The sequence below is a fragment of the Tenrec ecaudatus genome, chromosome 1 (genome assembly GCF_050624435.1).
Source record: "Tenrec ecaudatus isolate mTenEca1 chromosome 1, mTenEca1.hap1, whole genome shotgun sequence".
NCBI lineage: Eukaryota > Metazoa > Chordata > Mammalia > Afrosoricida > Tenrecidae > Tenrec > Tenrec ecaudatus.
In genome coordinates, this window is record NC_134530.1 from 151,510,648 (window position 1) to 151,531,395 (window position 20,748).

The 20,748-nt window shown below is 50.1% G+C and overlaps 1 protein-coding gene across 4 annotated transcripts in view; it reads left to right on the top strand.

Moving 5' to 3' along the window:
- The window catches only part of SLC22A15 (solute carrier family 22 member 15), an 85,280-nt gene that overhangs the window by 48,445 nt on the left and 16,087 nt on the right, over nucleotides 1–20,748 (top strand). For 2 of the 4 annotated variants that reach the window (XM_075559829.1, XM_075559811.1), the window contains exons 5-8: nucleotides 2,949–3,078; nucleotides 9,731–9,946; nucleotides 16,004–16,144; nucleotides 18,044–18,129. In XM_075559829.1, coding sequence (XP_075415944.1) covers nucleotides 2,949–3,078; nucleotides 9,731–9,946; nucleotides 16,004–16,144; nucleotides 18,044–18,129 — 573 coding nt within the window. The remainder of the gene's footprint in view (nucleotides 1–2,948; nucleotides 3,079–9,730; nucleotides 9,947–16,003; nucleotides 16,145–18,043; nucleotides 18,130–20,748) is intronic. The other 2 variants (XM_075559820.1, XM_075559836.1) reach the window with 2 other exon arrangements.

Consider the following 20,748-nt stretch of genomic DNA (forward strand, 5'->3'; position numbering starts at 1 on the left):
GGTGAAGCTGTTGGGCCTCATACAAGTTTACAGCCTGGGAAACCCTGTGTGGGGACATTCGAAGTGGAAACTTTCTCAGCAGTGGACTGGGGTTTGGGGGCTTCAAACTTGCTGAGGAATTACAAGAAGTTGGGATACACCTAAATGTAAAGCAGGAAGGGATGTGGAGCCTGCCCTAAAAGGTAGGGTCTTGGCAATAGTCACTCTCCCCAGACAGCATTTTCAGTCAAGTAACCTACTGACATCATGTGTTTGAGCGGCCACGATGTTACAGGGAAGGTGCGGGGATGGCTAAAAATGATACAGAATACAAGTTCGATTTCAGAAAGTAAGAATCAGTAAAGACCTGTTACCGTTGTGGCATCTCCTGACTTGCAGAGAGCTGGGGAAATAAATAGGACCAGGCAATAAGGAATTAATAACCCCTAATCAGGCTCAAAGAAAGGCGCCTCTCCTGTTTCCTATTTGAGCTCTTTTTCAGGTTAAGGTAAATTAGAAGCACTGGCCTAATGATCCAGCAGTGAGAAGTTAGTTTGGCAAATTCTGCCGAGAAAACCTGTGAAAACACAATGCGGTGACATGGAATGGCCCCGCTTAGCAAGTGTTTTGCCTTTAACAGGGCTCTGATTTAGCACCAGTCTTTTTCTCGTTTTAGCAGAAAATATTTGATTTTTCCTTCTCTGACCGATTTCCACTTTACACAGGTCCCACTTTCGCGAGTTTTATGGTTCTTGGCTGCAAAATAATACTTGCACTATCTATAAAACAGAGGGTGAAGCCTGTACACAAAAGCTTAGCTTACTGACCATTTATAGTACATTGCTCAGCCAAACACAAGCTAATGGACTGGTGATTACTGAGACCTGAGAAAACGAAGCCCCAAACTGGGAAAAAAAATAGCTATTTTAATTTATTTACTATTCAATTGTTTATGTAAAGATCTCAGTATGAAAATCATTGATGCTCATTATTAAAAAATTTCAGAAATACATACATGTCAAAAAGAAAGAAAGAAATACATGTCAGACATCAGCAACGCACTTAGAGACTACCGGCTTGCTGATTCCCTGCGAGACGTTCCCCTTCACGCACCCACTGCACTCATTGATGGATGAGACAGGCTTTACAGACAGGACCGGAGTGAGTGGGGAAGGCCCTTCTTGTCATGACGCTTACACGTTAATGTGGAGAGAGACGGGGTGTAATCCATAACGAGATGAGGTCAGTGGAGGAAACGTTAAGTACAGCATATGAAATTAAACAGAGTGTGATGGTCCGGCTAGTAATTGCCGGAGGCCTGCTCCCATTCGATCGGGTCGCTGGAGGAAACCTCGTTGTTGGTGCTCGATCCGAGGAGCCCTGGCGGCCCCTGTGTGTGCATATTTTTGTTTCCGAGTGCTGGCCAACAGGAGTCAAAGAAAACAGGTTTCCCCACACTGTTTATTGTAGGCCATTTTTGTAGCAGGGTGAACAAAGTCCTGTGGCCACAGGCAACCCACAACACAGCCACGGCTCTCTCATAGATGAAAGACATGACAGGTGGCACAGAGGGCTGGCACTCAAGCCACACAGATCTAGGTTCAAGGCCTGGCCCTGCTTTAAGCAGTCCTTGGGCCTTAGCTTCCCTTCACCTCCCTGAGCTATTTCCTCAGTTCACTCTGTGCCTAGCAGTGGCACCTGCTTGATGGGACGACAGCCAACACTGAAGGAAAAAAGAGCTTCAACTTCACACCACCCAGTCATGCTGACTCATAGCGACGTTCAAGGGCAGGGTGGCACTGTCCTGTGGGCTTCCCAAACTAACTGTGCATGGGGGTAGAACGCCAGCCCTGCCTTTCTCCCATGCTGCCACAGGACATCCTGTGAATCGCAGACCAGCGCGCAACCACTCCGCCCCAGGTCTAGTGCACCGTAAATACCAGCTTCTTCCTGGGTGGTGCAAAGAGTTAACACAGGTGGCTGCCAACCAAAAGGCTGGAGGTTCTAGCCCCTCCAGCGGTGATCTGGAGGAAAGGCCTGGCGATTGACATCCATAAAATCAGGCACTGAAAACTGGGGAGCACAGTTCTTCTCCAACCCGCAGGCGGTCACTGAGTCAGACTGGGCATAACAGCAGGTGACTCTGTCATTACTACCAGTCGTGCAGGAAGACCTTCTGACCGAGGGCACGGCATTTACACATACAGAGTGCTTCCAAGCGTTCAAGGGGAGACCCCATTATCTTTTCATTCGGTTTCCCCCACCAGCTTTTCAAAGCCCCCTCGTACGCTGGACAAGGCAGTGGAGTTTAATTCTCAGGCAGATTTTTATTTTTTTAAACACAAGATTTTTTTTTTTTTAAGTTCCAGACCCAACATTGAGTTGATTTCTCCCACCAGCGTGCTGATAAAAACCCACGCTTCACACCACGCATGTGCTGTCTGGGCAGACGGATCAGAAACAAATCCATGTGAAACGGTCAGACACGTGTGGCCCAGGTAGTGACAAACTCAGTAGGACCGCAGCAGGGAGCACCGGGGAGCGCATTTCAGTTTGGGACAGCCGCCCTGTGGCAGCATCAGAGCGAGCCTGGAAAGCGTCCTGTGTCCAGGCAGGGTTCCCGCCTCCATGTTCACCAATGTGCTGAACTGGCCTCAAGTTTGTGCACCGGACCCGTGGTGTTTCTGCAGTTTTTCTTTCCTGCCCTGCCTCTTAGGAGAGAAAGACGGGCTCCCAGAAAGCGTGGCAGTCTGGGAAACTCACAAGCGCAGTTCTGCGCTGCCCTGTATAAAGTCACTAGGATTGGGCATGGACTAGATGGAGGGCGTGTGGTTTGGGTTTCCGCACGTGCACTTGCTCCAGAGCAGGGCTGACGGCTCACGCGGCAGCAGGGGCTCTGTGACCTGGGTTGGAAGTGGGGCGAGCGATGGCACTGTCCCCGGTAACTGCTTTCTCTTTTCCCGACTTAGGATCCATTGGAGGCCTGTTTTTCGCAGTTGGCATCGCCCAGTGCGCACTGCTAGGGTACTTCATCCGCTCCTGGAGGACTCTGGCCGTCCTGGTCAACCTGCAGGGGACGGTGGTCTTCCTCTTGTCGTTGTGAGTAGTTTGCTTGTGGCGCTTTAGTGTATTTTTTTTGCTAACAATGATTTATTTTCTTTAAATCTGTTTGCTTTCTTTTTTTTAAAAAACAATTTATTAGGGGCTCCTACAACTCTTACCACAGTCCATACATATACATACATCAATTGTATAAAGCACATCTGTACATTCTTTGCCCTCATCATTTTCTTTTTTTCTCCTCTTTTCTTTTTTTGCATGTTATTAGGGACTCATACAACTCTTATCACAATCCATACATATACATACATCAATTGTATAAAGCACATCCATACATTCCCTGCCCCAATCATTCTCAAAGCATTTGCTCTCCACTTAAGCCCTTTGCATCAGGTCCTCTTTTTTTTCCCCTCCCTCCCCGCTCCCCTCTCCCTCATGTGCCCTTGGTAATTTATACATCGTTATTTTGTCGTATCTCGCCCTATCCGGGGTCTCCCTTCCCCCCCTTCTCTGCCGTCCCTCTCCCAGGGAGGAGGTCACATGTGGATCCTTGTAATCAGTTCCCCCTTTCCAACCCACTCACCCTCCACTCTCCCATCGTCCCTCACACCCTTGGTCCTGAAGGTATCATCCACCCTGGATTCCCTGTGCCTCCAGCCCTCTTATGTACCAGTGTACAACCTCTGCCCTGTGGCGCTTTAGTGTATTAAGTGGAAGAAGGCCTCGTGAGAGGACGAGGGTCAGTGAGCAGCGTCGTTCCCTTTCAGGAGCATGCCTCAGCTGACTTTGGTGAAGAACTAAATGCTCCAAGCGCTCCCATGCTGGGTAGCTCCCGGGAAGAGGAGATGCTTAATTAAGTCAAAAGGCAGGTACCCCTTGTTTAAAGTAACCTTTCAGTAGATGTGATTTTAACCTTTACATGGGCAATTAAGGACTCCGATTTTTCTCTCAACCTGGAACCTCAAGCTTAAAGACCTTCTGGCTGGATCAGGTCATGTGCTAGGTGGGTGCAGTATGGTATTGTAGAGCAAGGTGTTCATATCAGTGTGTAGTGGCGGTTATTCAACCTACCAAAATTAATTGGGGTGCTGAAGCGTGCTCTGTGACAGATTCTCAGGCATGAGGGCAGTCCTAGGGGTGGGTGGCCTGGACGCAGTAACACACTATTTCATACCCGTTAGATGGATGTTGGCACGGAAACATTGTGGAAGGCCTTTAGGAGGTCAGCGCAGGCTTATACAAGTGGCTCACATGCCAAGTTCCCGAGGAGCCCTGGTGGTTTAGTGGCTACACATTGCCCTGCAATTTACCAGGTCAGCAGTTCAAAACCACCAGCTGCTCTTCGGGAGAAAGATGGGGCTTTCTACTCCAGTCAAGAGTCACAGCCTCGGAAACCCACCGGGGCAGCTCTTCCCTGTCTTACAGGGTGGCTGGCCACGAGTCCGCATCAACTACAAGGCAGTGAATTTTTTATGAAGATGTTCCCCCCAGGGGCCTCTAAAACGCCCATGGCTAAGGGGTGAGCCAACCCTGCATGCCTGTGGGGCTCCAGGCCTTTTTGGGGGGATAGTAGGGGGTGGTGGTGATTGGATTATTATTATTATTTTAAATGTTATTATGTTCACAGGTATAGGAGTTTAGGATTTGGGGGACACACACACAATTCAATACACAACATTCTACCCTTTGGCTCCATGAAGTTTTTGTTTATTTCATGCGCAATGTATTTTTACCCTACCACTCTCCCCAAATTATTTTGGTAAAAAATAGTTTTATTGGCATGTGCTTTATGCATCATGCTCCGTAATTGTCTGGTCATATTAAGATTTGTGCCCTCATCACCACAATCAGTCCAACAACATTTTATTTTTGCCCTCATTGCGGTTAGCTTCTCACCTCCCCCTGGACTCCCCTGCCCTAGGTACTCGTTAATCCAGTTACTGTCTCTCTAGACCAGTGGTTCTCAACCTTCCCCATGCCACGATCCTTTCATACAGTTCCTCATGGTGTGGTGACCCCCCAACCATAACATTATTTTCATTGCTACTCCATAACTGTAATTTTGCTACTGTTATGAATTGGGCAACCCCTGTAAAAGGGTCATTCGACCCCCCAAAGGGATCGCTACCCACAGGTTGGTAACCACTTCCCTATTTTGACCCATCCTGGATTTCAATTACAGATAATCATACAAAACACAAACAGGAAGCAAACAAACAAACAAACAAAAAAAACCTAACAACAATGACTAGACAAAACCTCAATTAAAATGAAATGAAAAATATTAAAACTTGAACCAACTATAAAATGATCAAAAGGGAGTTTAAATGATAAGGTGTTACATTTTAGCTTACTGTTGTTGTTAGGTGCTGTGGTGTCGGTTCTGACCCATAGCAACCCGAAGCACAACAGAATGAGCCACTGCGCTGGCCTGCGCCATCCTCACAATTGTTCCTGTGCAGCTGCTGTGTCCATCCCTCTCCTTGAGAGCCTCTCCTTCACGACCTGTCTACTTTACCAAGCAGGATGATGGCCTTCTCCCGGGACCGGTCTCTCCTCACCAAGTGTGTAGGAGGTAGTCTCGCCGTCTCTGCCTCTCAGGAGCACTCTCATCGTGCTTCGTCCCCGACAGATCCGTTTGTCCCGTTAGCAGGCCGTGGTGCTGTCAGTAGTCCGCTCCAGCACCGTTCAAGTGCATCGACTCGTCTTCACTCTGCTTCATGCCGGGCCAGACGCTCACAAGCAAATGAGGCAATTGAAAACACCACGGCTTAGGCTACCAGCAGAGAAGTCTTCAAAGTGATATGCTTGTTTGTTTTCTAAAACTCTAACAGAGTCTGTGCAGCAGATTTACTTAATGCAACACGCCCTTTGATCTCTTGACCGCTGCTTCCATGAGCATTGATTGTGGATCCAAGCAAGACAACATCCTTGACACCTTCAATTTTGTCAGCTTATCATGATATTACCAGTTGTGCAGATTTGTTCCTCTTTCCATTGGGTCAAACACCTTACTGAAGACTGTAATCCTTGATCTTCCTCAACAAGTGCTCCTCACTCTCAGCAAGCAAGGTTGTGTCATCTGCATATGACAGGTTGTTAGTAAGCCTTCCTCCCATCCTGATGCCACATTCTTCTTCATATAAGCCAGCTTCTCTGATGGTTGGCTCAGTGTATAAAAATGGAACAGGTATGGTGAGAGGATACAACCCTGCTGTATACCTTTCTTAACTCCCCCTAACTCCACTTGCCATAGTCGGCCTTACATTGCTGTCTATCTCGTGACAAGGCTGTTCACATCCCTGCACTGTGAGCAGAGGGGATTCACCTGAGGTTAATCGGTGCATGAACCCTGAAAATGGACTGGGGGCTTCACTGCCATCCATAGCCTTCTGCCGGCGGAGTGTTCACAATTTCCCCAGGACTTTTTAGTGTGGCTGGCGAAGGACTTTCCTCCCCTGAGGTGTCAGACCTCTGATGTCAATCAGTGTAAAGGAATCCATTTTAAGCCATTTAAATAAAATGGTCACCCAGTGGTATGGACTCCCTCCCACCCCCCCCCCCTGCTGTAAAGGTAGGGCGACCTGTAGCACTCTAGCGCACATAGCTCATACATGGAATAGCTTCAATTCAGATTCTACTCATTGAGAAGCCACCCTGGTGGCAGAATGGGTTGTGTGTTGGGTTGCTGACTACAGAGTCAGCAGTTCAGCTCCCCCAGCTGCTGTGTAGGCAAAAGACAGGGCTTTCTGCTTTTAGAAAGATTCACAGCCTCAGAAGCCCCCAGGGGCAGTTCTGCTCTGTCCTGCAGGGTCCCCATGAGAGGAGTCCACTCAGAGGCAGTGAGTTTTACTTAGCAAGATTTGGTCCAGGGCTTTCCGCTGTAGATGCCCCTTATTTGGAAGGCCTAAGCCTGTAGCAGCGCAAGCAGAGCTCACGTGGTTTCAGGGCCTTCAGTACGGATTACAGACCAGTGGAAAGGAGACCCAAATCCTCACAAGTAGACCCAGAAGTAACATTGTGATATGTGGAGACAAGGTTGACGCTGCCAAGGATTTTGTCTCACTTGGATCCACAATCTGTGCTCTTGGAAGCAGCCGTCAAGAGATCAAATGACAAGTTGCATTAGGAAAATCTGCCGCACAAGAAATCTTTAGAGTATTGCTTATTTGCAAGGATATTACTTTAAGGACTAAGGTGCACCTGACCCAAGCCATGGTATCGTCCATTGCCTCGTATGCATGTGAAGGCTGGATACTGAATAAGGAAGGCAAATGAAGAATCTATATGTTTGAACTGTGTTGCTGGAGAAGCAGGTTGAAAGTATCATGGACTGCTAAGAGGACCAGTCAACACATCATGAAACAAGGAAGGCCAGAGTGCTTCTTAGAGGCAAGGATGGCAAGACTTCGCCTTATATACTTTGGATATATTGTCAAGAGAAACCAGTCCCTGGAGAAGGACACCATGTGTGGTAAAGTAGGGCAGGGAAGGAGAGGAAGCGGCCCTCAGGGAGAGAGATTGACACAGTAGCTGCAACCGGGGCCACAGGCACAGGGGCAATTGTGAGGCTGGTACAGGATCGGGCAGTTTTCCCTTTGGTGTCGTGTAAGGTCGCTATGGACTGGCATTCACTTGATGGCACTTCAGCACAACACGATATTTTAAAGTCAAGCCATGTTTATCTCTATCAGCAGCAATCATTATGGAGCTGAAAAGCCCCTCCTCTCCAACAAACTGGATTTAGAGTGGTTTTGTTTACTTCCTGAGAACTGGTACCTCCTTAAGTCCCCAAAGATGTCCCATCAACTACAGATACTCGGTGAGCCTCTCCGGGGCGGCACTGTTCTCTGAGTACTGTGGCTTCTCACGGTGACCTCAGAGCTTCCGGGGTAGCATGTCTCTGAAAGTTCCGAGGCCTGCTGTCTCCTTGAAACTTTTGTCTATACGGCACTTGCAGGGGCTGGGATTTGTAGGACGCAGTCTGCCCATGGGGAGCTGGGGGAGCCTCTATACCTATCGGCTTCCTGGCTTTGTCGAAATGTAGAGAAATAGGAAGGCATTTCAGAAAGTTCCTGGGACGAAAATGGAACTAAAAGACACTGGTATTTTTCAGGGGAGTTTTGAAGCCCCCCTCGGCTGAGATTATAAGCACGTTTGCCTCATCACATGATAAACCCTTCCCCAGGTGTAAGTCCTTTTATTAACTCAACAGAATCACATTTCAAAACCTGGATTTCTCCCAAGTATCAGCTTTGCAAATTCACTTGTAAAATTTTAAGGCCCTTTCTGTCAGTAATAAATAGTTTTGGAAACAGGGAGATTAGGAGGAGGGTCAATGGCTGACATTACCTGAAGACCCAAACCCAGTGCCATCGGCTGTGTTCTGACCGCTAGTCCCCTCAGTACAGGATTTCGGGGACTGTGCCTCGTTACCCAGAGTGCCTGCTGGGTTTGAACCACCAACCTTGCAGTTAGCAGCCCGAGTCATTCTCCCAGAGCACAGCAGGGCTCCCTTGACCCAAAGATGCAGGTGTTACCATTTTGGCAGCTTTCTTTCTGCTCTTTCTACACCCCTCCATCTTCATTTCGGTTGTCATCTACTTCCGAGGACAGGTCTTGCCCTCGCTGTGCCATTGAGAGCGCACCGTTGTTTATTCGCCACCACCCATCTTCTGTTCATTTTTCAGCGAGGATGTAATCAGGGTTACACAGTGCCACACGGGGCCCACAGTGTCCAGTTGACAGCTGGCTTCCAACAGAATGCGGTTTTATTCGACAGTTCCCTCCAGTGGCAGCAGAGTGGTCAGATGGCCACGGGAAGCTCAGTAGAGGGATTTTTCAGGGTGTCGCAGGGGACCTGCCTGCCTTCTCACTTTGGCCATCAAGCCAACCAGCCCTTGAGTTCTCTCCTTGGTATCAAAACTCCGGGAGGAAATCCTGCCTGTTTTTATTGTCTCCCCTGTCCACACTCACTGTGCTCAGTTCAGGAAGTGGTTATTGGACTGGGGGTGCAGGGAGGACCCCCCCTTCTACAGTGTGCGTGTCACTGTTCAATTTTACTGAAGGGTACAGTGGATGCCAAAGGGTGTACTAAATAACCAGCACTTTCTACCTCCTTTCATTTCGTGCAAATGATCTCATGTTTAGCCAGGAGATTGTTGGTGTGTTTAGCAAACAAAGCTTCTTCGCTGTACCTACCTTGGTTTGTCTTTGAAAAGTCTCCCAGACGTGTAGGCTGTGAAGAGGTGAAAGGACACATACCACTGAAATCTTTGAAGATCTCAGTCAAAATCTACATGCTTGACACTTGGTAGTTATAGGAGCAAATACCTTACTTTATCAAGAACTCACGGTACTCAGTATTATGGGCTTCCTGACGTGCCAGGCAACATATTAAGATTTTACAGCTCTAAAGCTCAAAAGCAGTGCATACTGCTTACCCATTTTTTCTCCTGGCTGTTATTGCAAGCCCATTGTCATCTCGTGCAAGCAGTGGAGACTTGTTTCATGTTGACGTACTGCTGAAAGTGGTCCTCTTGCTAGTGCCCGTCACTGACAAAGTCAAGCTTGAGACTTCTAACATGGGACCCGTCATGGTGAGGGGACCCACATAAGAGTAGGCGATGTGTCTCCTTCCTGTCCACACGCACCTAGATGAATATACAGCGTCTAATGACCTCTCTTTCAGATTCATTCCTGAATCACCTCGTTGGTTGTACTCCCAGGGTCGACTGAGGGAGGCCGAGGAGGCACTCTACCTCATTGCCAGGAGGAACCGCAAGGTCAAGTGCACCGTCTCGTTAACCTATCCCGCCAACAGGAGCAACAGGGCGACGGGAAGTTTCCTGGACCTGTTCCGGTACCGGATCCTCTTGGGGCATACGCTGATCCTGATGTTCATCTGGTAATTACACAAAAGGGCATTTTGTTGGTCTTCAAGAACCCTGGCGTTTCCTCCAGAGAGATGGGGAATGCCCCTCTTCTGGGGTCAGGAGCTGGCTTCCCCAGAAGTAGCAGAACGTCCTCCCCTCCCCTCGGACCGGGTGGGCTGCATGCCTCCAGCCGGAGCGGATCCATGGTCCCTGAGGACAGATGCATTAAACTCGAGCTAGTAGCCATCAGAACCACATCTTTGTGCACGAGAGCTGATAAACATATGTGAGCAAAACGGAGACGGAGGAAAAGAAAGGAAGCATACAAGCTACAGAAGCATTTTAAAATGAGCCTTTAAAGACCCCGACCTTTGTTTGGGGTTTCGGCACTAAGCAATGGATAACCCACCCACCTACTGCCATCGAGTTAATTCTGACTTATGACCTATGTTAGTCTGGGTAAACTAGAGAAACAAATTCGTAGAAAAGAGCTTTATATACAAGAGCAATTGAATATTGAGAAAACAACCCAGCCCAGTCCAGATCAAGTCCATAAATCCGATATTAGCCCATATGTCTGATACTTATGTATAAATTCCTCTTCAGACTCACAAAACACGTGCAATGATGCAGAATGCAGGGAGATCACAGGCCAGTGGGTGGGAAGTCTTGTGGATCCAGTGGCATTGTAGGCATCTCAGTACTGGCAGGGGTCTGTATATGGCTTCTCCAGCTCCAAGACTGGTTGCCATCAGCCTGTCTCCATGTGGCTTGTCAATGAGAATGTCTTGCAGACACTGAGCATGTGTCCCATCTCAAGTGAGCAATTTATCTCAATTTATCCAAATGAGGTCATCAAGCTTCCACCTGATTGGCAGGCTAAACTCCATCCCATTCACTCTTAATCCTTTCAAACTGACGACAGATTATGTGACTACCACAGACCACCCCTTGTCGATTTGATACTTTCACACACATAATTTTCAAACAATAATAAAATCATATCTGTAGCTAACAGGATACAACTAAATGCATACAGCTCAATATGTGCCACCTTCACTTGAACATAAATTCTACAAGTCAAACAGCAACAATATCCTATACCTAACAACTGCAGTTGAGTAACACCTACACCTTAATCCTATCAACCTATGAATATATTCCCCCACCTATGAAAGTTTGTAAGCCAGCCACTTCATTCCTTTTTTGGCCCCATTTCGGGTGTCTAATTTCTATCCTGCCCACTTACATCAACCCAGCGCTCTGAGGAGACAATCATATTCTTTGTTTGATGTGAAGAATCTTCATTCCAGTTGGAACCTTGTGAAATCCACATCCATAAGCAAAGTCAAATCAGGACAAATTGGACAGAGTTAGAGTTACCCTTTTGGGTTTCTGAGGCTGTGGATCTTTATGGAAGTGGACAGCCTCATCTTTCTGTCCTTCAGAGGCTGGTGGGCTGTGGCTCGAACTGCTGACCTTGTGGTTAGAAGTCCATTGTGTAAGCCACTACACCACCAGGGCTCCTTAAGCAGTTAGAGGACGTTCAAAAGGTTGTGCTGGGTGATGCATTTTGTGGGGTGTTCCCACTCACGAATTCACTGGGGCCACTGTATGTGATCCTTCGGAACCTCGGGAGTTTGAAGGGGGTGGATTCAAAGCCACATCTGTAAGTCAGCGGGGCACCTGATGAGCATGTGCAGAACCTGACTTCTTTATTGTTAAGCTTATTCCAACCTGCCTCTCCCAATGTCCTGAGCATTAATAGAAGCTGCAATCGGTGACTGAAACTGGTTCTATTTAATGAATGAATTACAAGAAAAGGGGAAGTGGGTGAGCATTGGATATCATTTGAGTATGCTTGTGCCTGAACACTATGCGTTTTGATAACATGCCCCAGGCCACACTCAGGACCATCAAATTGATTCCAATCATAACCACCCTGTAGATGGTTACTAGACTGTCAGGCTTGATGGGAGCAGATAGCTTCCTCTTCCTCCTACGCTGGTGGATTTGAACCACCGACCTTGTGATGACCAGTCCAACACTTATCTGACTGACACCAAAGCCCCTTTCTATTCACATGCAGCCCGTGCTCCTTGGCCCGACACTCGGCATGTGCATCCTGCCTCCTGGCCTAAAAGAGTGTGGTGCTGTGCTTTATCATATGCACGTGCCACTGAGGCTGATGGAAGCCCACACGTCCACGTGGGAGCAAAGGGACGTGGTTGCCCCCGGAAGCAATCTCACGTACAAAGTGAAAAATGACACCCATTGGGAATCCGAAGCTGCGAGGCTTTCTCCGTCGTGATTCGCTTTTCTTACCCAAGCTCTGGCTGTGTGGGAGGAGACACGTCGCACAGCCTCAGCTTTTCTCGCAGAACCAGCACGAGGCTGGGAGTGTCAGAGATGTTGGGTGCTGAATGAAGGGCACCTGTGGGGAAGACACACCTGATAACACAGCAAAAAACCCACCCCCTGCCCCCCAGTCAGTTCCGACTCACATCAACCCTGTAAGATACAATGGAGCCACTCCAGAGAGTTGCAGACCATAAATCTCTAAGGGAACAGACAGCCTCATCTTTCTCCCAGGGGCAGGCAGGGGGGTTTGAACTCCGGACCTTGTGGTTAGCAGCCCAACACTTACTGCCACCACACAGAAGTTACGGATTTCAGGTTCAAGGAATTGAAAAGCAGAAACTTAGCAAATCTGCTCAGAAACCTTTGCTTTGTGGGAAAACCCACTCGTTGAAGATTAACCCTTTTCATTTTTGTTTTTATTTATTTGTTTTGTCCAGGAATAATGCCTCTTGAGTTCCAGCCTTCTGGGGGCTTAAAGAAAAGGCCTAAAAAGTAGATTTAAAGTCAGGGTGATTACGCTGACTTTATATTATATCCTGTACAGCCTAAAGAGGGACTCTCAAATAAACATTTCCCTGGGGGCTCAGAGCAATACTAGAGACAATGTCACCCCCACACAAGGCTGTTCTTTCCGAGATGTTATAAAACTGGATGCTTTTTGGTTGGGTCTGTCATTGAAGCAAGCCTTAAGTGGGGAGTGAAATCACACCTCTGTGTTTCACATCTGTTCCTGCTGTGATTGTGCTGTCTTAAAAAGTTCTTTGGCGCCCTATCTATGCTGTTACATATGATGCAAGGATTTTAAATTTTGTTTGGGGCACATTAAGGTGATTTAAGTGCTTTTAAGAAGTGTGATCTCGGAGCCTGATGCCTAGTGCCTCAAGGAGACTTCCAGAGTGGAGACAGCAGGGATGTAAGAGCCCATGGCCCCTTGTTCTCCCTCTTCTCTCGACTCCACCCCTGCCTGTGCTGGCTTGCCTGGGCCTACTGCGATCACAGCCTGGTTGAAGTGCGATGTGCCTCTCCATGGCCGGAATGAAGCTGCTGGCAATGTGTCCGAAGGCAGCCAGCCTTGTGGCTGTTGCTGTCTGGTTGCTTCCCACTCACAGGGCCCCAGGTGGCCGAGTGGCCGCCTCATTGGCTCTTCCAGGCTGCTCTCACCGAGTTGCCGAGTGCATAACCACTGCACCTCCGACTGCGCCTTCAGCGCAGAGTAGACTCACACGAGACCATGCCACACTCTGCTCCACGCACTGCCATCGAGTGGACCGACTCCCCCCGACCCCGTAGGACAGAGTAGCGCGGCCCCTGTGGGTTCCGAGACCGTAGTTCTCTGTGGGAGCAGACAGCCGCTTCTCTCTCCCAGAAACAGCCCATGGTTTTGATCTGCTTACTGCTTAGCAGCCCAACGTAGAACCCCCGCCCCCCGCCCCCCCTAGGGCGCCTTTCTCACAGTAGGGACTCAGGTGAGGCCACAGGAGGGGTCTCTCAAAACTTTTCAACCCCTGCAGGAAACTGCTTGTATTTGAATTCGTTTCACCTGTTGCTTACGCTGGGCGGTGCCTGGGGGCCAGAGCACCCCCCCCCCCCGCCCCCTGCTCCAGTCCCCATGCAGCTTGCACACGTGTTCTGGCGGCAGCCCCACTCATTGTCCATGCAGACTAGGGATGGCCCCACCCGAGGGGGAAGTCACAGGCAGTGCACACCCCCCACCCACCCCAGACATTTGCTAGATAGAGAAGCCTGGACCACCAGCCAGCCCAGCTCCTGCCTCGGTTGCCTTCTTACCTCCTCCCCATGGCCCTCTCCTGGCACTACCACAACCATCCCACCTGCCATCGAGTCAGTGACCAACGGCGACCCATGTGTGCCAGGAAGAAGCATGCTCCATAGGGGTTGGGGTGGCTGCTTTTCCCAATTCGAAGAACCAGGTCTTTCTGCCAAGGCACCTGGAGTAGACACGCATCCAACCTTTGGAGCAGTGGACCTGCCCTACTGTTTGTCAGAGATAGAAGTAAAGATGTCCCTTCTCTGTTGGATCGCATCATAGCCAGAGCTCATTGGACTTCTTCAAAAGAAAGGTGACAGGAGCTACTCAGAGACCCCACCCCACCCCCAGCCCTTTGTACACACTGGTGTTTGTGAGTTTACATACACACGAAAACTGGCGAGCTCATGCAGCACAGGCAATTTACTCTGTGTGCTTAGGCACGCGTGACGAGTAGAAATATATATCCCCATACTCAAGGAACCCTGGTGGCACCGTGGATTAAGCATTGCTCTATGTGGGAAAGAGGAGGCTGTCTGCTCCCATAAAGACCGGCAGTCTGGTACACCCTGTTGGGGGCTGCTGTGAATGGGAATGGGCCCCGTGACTGTGTTGTGCTCTTGTTTTACTTAATTCATGTACTACGAATGCCCAGCTGCACGCTGCTATTTCTGTTTAGGCCCAGAAGTCCCTTGTCCTCTCTTCACTTTCTCTGTGACAACTCCACCCTGCACCACTGGCTTGGTACTGGGCTTACAGGCAAGAGGCTCAGTGCCCGCCTCCCCCCGAGCCAGGGCCTGCCCCAGCAGCCGGACAGGAGCTTCCCCGCCAGTGCTTGCTTCGTAAATGGCATGCTTTTCCAAGGACACCCCCCCCCCCCAGCTGGCTCCCAGATGTCTCCTCTGCCCCTGCTGACCATCACCTCTCAGGAAGCCGCCTAGTGAACCTGTGAGGTGCCTCTGCCAGGAGCCTTGCTTGTTCTTCCTGTTCTGACATTTCCAGCCCGTGCCCCTGCTGAAGGCTGCATACGTCGGGTTTTGGATGTGGCCTGGAGGCATTCGGACAGCCAGTGGGCTCAGCCATTCCTAGCATGCAGGTTACCCACTGATGGCAGTCCCCACCCACCCATGTCTCAGCACCATTCCTCTCAGCTGCACCCTGAGAGGGACATACTCATCTGATACTATTCCAGCTGCCCGGGCAAGCGCTCCACGCACTGCTGAATCGATAAAGCAAGAAGAGGGCCCTGGTCATCTGTTCCGTGCAGATAAACTTTATTAGAGCAGATGATGCACACACAGGCTTCGCTCTTTCGGGAGCGGCCCCGCCGTGCTGCTTTAGTTAGTGCAGAGGTCCCCAAACCTATTTGGCCTGCCGTCCCAGTTCTGGAAAAAAAAAAAAAAAAAGACCCAGAGTCTGCCGGACAATTAAAAACACTTGTACTCCAGTCCATAATCCAGGATAACATTAGGTATCTGCTTTTGTAACCGCCCCCCACTTCCGCATGATTCCAGCACCCCTGGGGTGGGGTCACCACTTTGGGAAACACTGATGCAGCACAAAGCCTTTTATTTTCAAGGCTTCCTTTATGTTATTCGTCCACCCCGCCTGGTGTAGGAACAGGAGCCCTGTAGCAGTCGGTAGTGGCTCTACACTGGGCTGCTTCCCACAAACCAGCAGTTCAAAATCACCAGCCAATCCTGGGCAGGCTTTCTACTCTCATAAAGATTGAAGTCAGCCTTGGGCACCCACGGGGGCAGTTCTTCCTGTCCGACTCACCGTCACGCTGAGTCACGACTGCGCCATGGCAGGGCGGGGGTGTAGGAAGGCGGACTCGGAAAGAGAGGCCAGTGGGCAGATCTGGCTTGCTGCTCGAGGCGGCTCGCATGGTAGCAAACCAGTATTGGTCTCTTGTCTGGCTCCCCGGTCCTCCTCCTCGTCCTCTGGCTTCCACTTGCAGGTTTGTGTGCAGCTTGGTGTATTACGGTCTGACGCTGAGTGCCGGTGACCTCGGGGGAAGTATTTATGCCAACTTGGCCCTCTCTGGCCTCATAGAGATCCCATCGTACCCTGTCTGCATCTACTTGATTAACCAAAAGTGGTGAGTATATTTGACTGTGCAGTGTACCCTATGGAACCCTCCCCGCTCTCATATCGCACGTACATATGGTACATGCATGCCTGTGTCCGTGATGAATCGAGTTCCTCTAAGGCCAAGTGTAGTTAAAAGTCTCCTTTTGGCTCAGTATTTCTTGGGTTTAGTTTAATCCAATATGGACAGGCCGTTACCTATCCTCTAAAGGGGTTAGACTGCATGTGTATGTGTCTTTAATCTCAATAGATGAGATCACCAGCTCTATGTAGCTGGGAACCCATCAACCCGGTTAATATAAATTAGAACTCTTGCATGAAGATGCGAGAGAGGAATGAAGGCTTTCGCATCTCCCAGGATGCACTGCATTTCTTTGAGGGAGAGCACACGCTCTCCGGCTGCTCCTTGTCACTACACACGGCTGTAAGCACTTTTCAGCCGTCATTTTACGGAGCGCCTGTCCTTCCCTCCCTCAGCTTCTAGGACAGCTAACAACTCCATCCGGTGTGCGCCTCGAGCCCCCATTTCTTACTCTCCAGGAGTCATTTACCCAGCCCGGGCGTGCCCAGCCCTGCCGGTGGTGCTGCCGTCACGGATGTTTAGGTGAAGGCATTTTGCAGGGCCCATGTGTATTGTATGACACCCAAGGCCTTTCTCCCAGGGAAAATTCCCAGTCGCTTCTGCTGGTCCCACCCCTGGGAGCGAGCGCATCTTTCTCTCAGTGTGCTCCAGGAGCTGGCACCGGCACCGTGGAGGAGGGGAATCTTTCCCCAGCACCCCCACTTGTACCAGATGGCCCTTCTTTGTGCACCGTGACCTTGGGTGCATGCTTCAGACAGCCGCCTCAGGAGTCACAGGTGTCGTGCTGTGCATGTGGGCATCCAATGTGTCCTTGCGTTTGCATCGCTAGTGCCTGCCAGGCATGGGGCCTGGCATGGGAGAGGCATTTGGTAATGGTTGCCATGCAGAATGATGCGGTGGCCAGCAAGTCTCAAGACCTGTCATCACTCACTTAGGGCCAGAGGCAGGCTGAAGCAGTCAGGGGTGAGAAGGACGGTGGCTTAGGGATGAGGCCGACCTGAGTGCCTTATGTGGGCGTGCCCGCCTGCTGACTGCATGACTTTGCCCGAGTCTCCCTGCACTCACCGGAAGCTAGGCATTCTAAGTTCTCCCTGGCAAAATGGCTATGCAGTGGGCTCTGTGGAAGTTTCCAGCACACCCTCAGAAAAGGGCAGCCTGGTGATACCTTTTTCTTCCAGGCAGAAGCACTCAATTGAAAATCACTTCTCTCCATAGAGTGTACAATAAATTCCATTTTCTCTTAACCTTATCGGCTAGAGTTTTGCCGCCCCCCCACCGCCCCTCTCTCTACTGCACATGTGCACGCACACTCACCTTTCCGCCTCTGCTGGTACTTTAAAGAGGAGAGGATTGTTTTCGCTGTGTCTGAGACTTTCAGCTATTGAAGCTTCAGGTAGTCAGAAAATGGGTGGAGCTCAAAGACTCCATGTCTCATGCATCCATTGCATGTTCTATGCATGTGGCGATTCCAGCTGCATGGGCCTCACGGGTTTGGTAAGAGACTCAGTAAGGCAGTAGAGGGAAAACGCTTCAAACAGTGCCAGGGAACGAGACCATCGGATTACATGATGTGCTGCCCCCCACGTCCCCGAATCCTTTCCCCAAGCTAGCTTACCTCGGTCTTTGGGGGGTGGGGTGACTTCATTTATGTCCTTATCATTCTCCGGTCAGTCACATTTGACAACCGCTCTCCATAAAAGAAAGAGGAGGGAAAAGGTGATACGCACCTGCAGTGAGACCGTGAGAACCTTCAAAGGGACGCTGGTGAAAGGAGCAGCTGACTTGGTAAGATTCCTAATAGCAAGGTGTCCTTTCCTTTGGATGTAGGTTTGGTCGCAAGAGGACATTAGCAGCATTTCTGTGCCTGGGAGGACTGGCCTGCCTGATTGTGATGTTCCTGCCAGAGAAGAAAGGTACACCTTTCCCCTTCCAACGAGGGCTCTGAGCAGCCGTCCTATGACAATGAATCTCAGTCTAGTAGCGGGATTACCATATGCCATGCTTTGTTTCTATGATTGCATATTACTTAGCAATTGTGTGGGGTATAATGGGCCAGATTCTTTCCATCGCCTGAACTATTCTCTGGGTGAAGCAAGTGCTTAGAGGCGCACTATTAATTCTTTCAGGCTGTTAAGCTACCATCTGGGTGGCTGGGATGCAGTGTAGTGGGTGAGGGTCGAGTTGTTTATGTGACGGCGATGTGGACTGCAAAAAGCAGTGCAGCCTTAGACTGCAGATTGCCCTCCGCATGCCCATCGGTCTCAGGAGCAGAGAGCGCTGGCCCCTCCTGGTGGCCTTGGCACCCCCACTGCATATCTCCTGTAAGCCACACCAACAGCATGCCGTGTGCCTCGGGGACGGTCGCCTCGCTCCCAGTCCTGTTTAAAGCGCAGATAAGCGTCGTCCGAAGACCTTGGTGCTTGAATGGACAAGGGGGCTTTGAAAGTTCCTGGGCAAAGTGGAACTAAAAGAATGGAATCTCTATGCCCTTTTTAAAAAACATCATTTTATTGGGGGCTCCTATCACTCTTATAGCATTCCATACAATTGTATCAAGCATATTTGTTGTAACTATGTTACCATTGTCATTTCCAAAACATTTTCTACTTGAGCCCTTGGTATAAGCTCCTTTTTTCCTCCCCGACAACCCTCTCACCCATGTGAATCCTTGATCAATTAATTATATATTGTTGTTATTATTTCATATCTCACATTGTCTGTTGTTTCCCTTCACCCACATTTCTGTTATTCGTCCCCTTCAGGGGGTGGGGGGCTCTATAGCCAACCTGGTGATGGGGTCCCCCTTTCTCCCCCTTCCGCACTTTTTGGAGCCCCCTTGAATTTATAGCTTTGCTATGCAAACCAAGCTTCGGGAAAAGCTTCCTTTGGCATTTTACTAAACTGACCACAGCCCTTCTCTGGACATTCTGTAGATCCTGCGAGCTGCCCACTGCACTGGCTGCTGTGGGGGCTTGTCCACGGCAGGGAGGGGGTGGTCCAACAGCAGCTTCGGGGCAGGCCTTGACGGGGCTCCATTCGGGTGAGAGACTAGTCGAAGGCAGAGCATCAAGTCTTGATTAATCCTGGAGATGCAGTTGAAAGAGCCCTTCTCTGCCACAGCCCATCCTTCATCATACACTCCTCTGGTAACCGGCTTTTCCTTTGGGCAAAAGTTATACCCTCTTCTCATTGCCAACGCCGAGGCGGTCCGTGCTGCCTGTTTGAGAACTAACGCTCCGGGACCCCTCACGTGCGGCCGGGTGCAGGCTGGAGCCCGGGCCCTGAATTCAGCATGCAAGTCGGCCCACCGCTGAGGGTGCTGCTCTGAACAGCTTGTGATGGGATCGTGGAGACTGAGAGTTTATTAAGTTTGCCTACTTCCTATCCTCTACTAAATATGGGGCTTCTGCTTAGTGCCAGCGAGGGGAGAGATCGCTCAGATCGGTGCCTGTCGAGGACCTGCAGAAAGAACAGAGTGCCCAGTTCCCGCCTGGGACATGACACCCTTGGCTGCAGACCACTGTGGCTTGATGTTCAGCAACTTTTGTAATTCGGAGGTCACTTGGGAATTCAGTTATATCGCCAGCCTAGCTGTGTGTGGCTGCCGATTGGTAGGGAACGTGTTTTCATTGCTCCTGGAGCCCCCGTAACCTAGCACACCTCGGTCAGCCGGTTCATGCCTGTCTTCTTCCCCGATATTCGGACTTGTCAGTTAACTCACCTCTAAGACTTCACCTGGCCCTTTCCTGAAGTCATTTTATACTAGAAATGGCCAAGCAAAAGCCCAAAGGGAATGTGGTGGTGTGTGATGGATCATTTGGACCAGGCCCACCTCTCTCTTCACTTGCAGTCAGTATGGAGGTTGGCCAGGCCTTCGAGCCAGTTCAGTCACGGCTGCTGCAGTGGTATCAGAACAGACCCGGATTTGTCAGCTGTGGTTGAAGGGAACAGGGAAAATTATGGAGAGGAGCCATGGAATGAAAGACGGGGAAAGGTGTAGTGAACCCTTGCAGGAGCCTGATTCAGGAGGACGGGCTGTTGCCAGGCCTCTGGAGTCTGCCCCACAAAGCAGACACTCAGCCCCCGTTTCGAGCTGAGTGCCATTGTCTCTGACTCTATTCGTCGAGAGGTTCAGTTGCTATGTGGCACACGCACTTCCCTTGCTTTCTAAGAGGGAGGACGCACTTCCAGCCACTCGTGGTCTTTCCCATTCGGTTTTCATTTCAGTGCACCCTCATGTTCCAAAAGTGCATCCATTCTAGTGTGGCTTGGTTGCTTGATTGAATCAGAAAGAACCAATTCAGAGCCCTGCTTGCATCCTGATTGTGCTCCTGGGTGGACACCGGGTCTTCTGCATGTTCTACAAATACTCCTTGGGGAGGAGGAGCCTCTGCTCTGACACACAGGGGCTGAGTGGTTAAAGCACTCGGCTGCTCAGTAAAAGGTTGGCAGTGGGAACCCCCAGCCACTGTGCACGAGAAAGGCGTGGCGGTCTGCTTACATCGAGAGATGCCACCTGGGGAGCCTTAGGG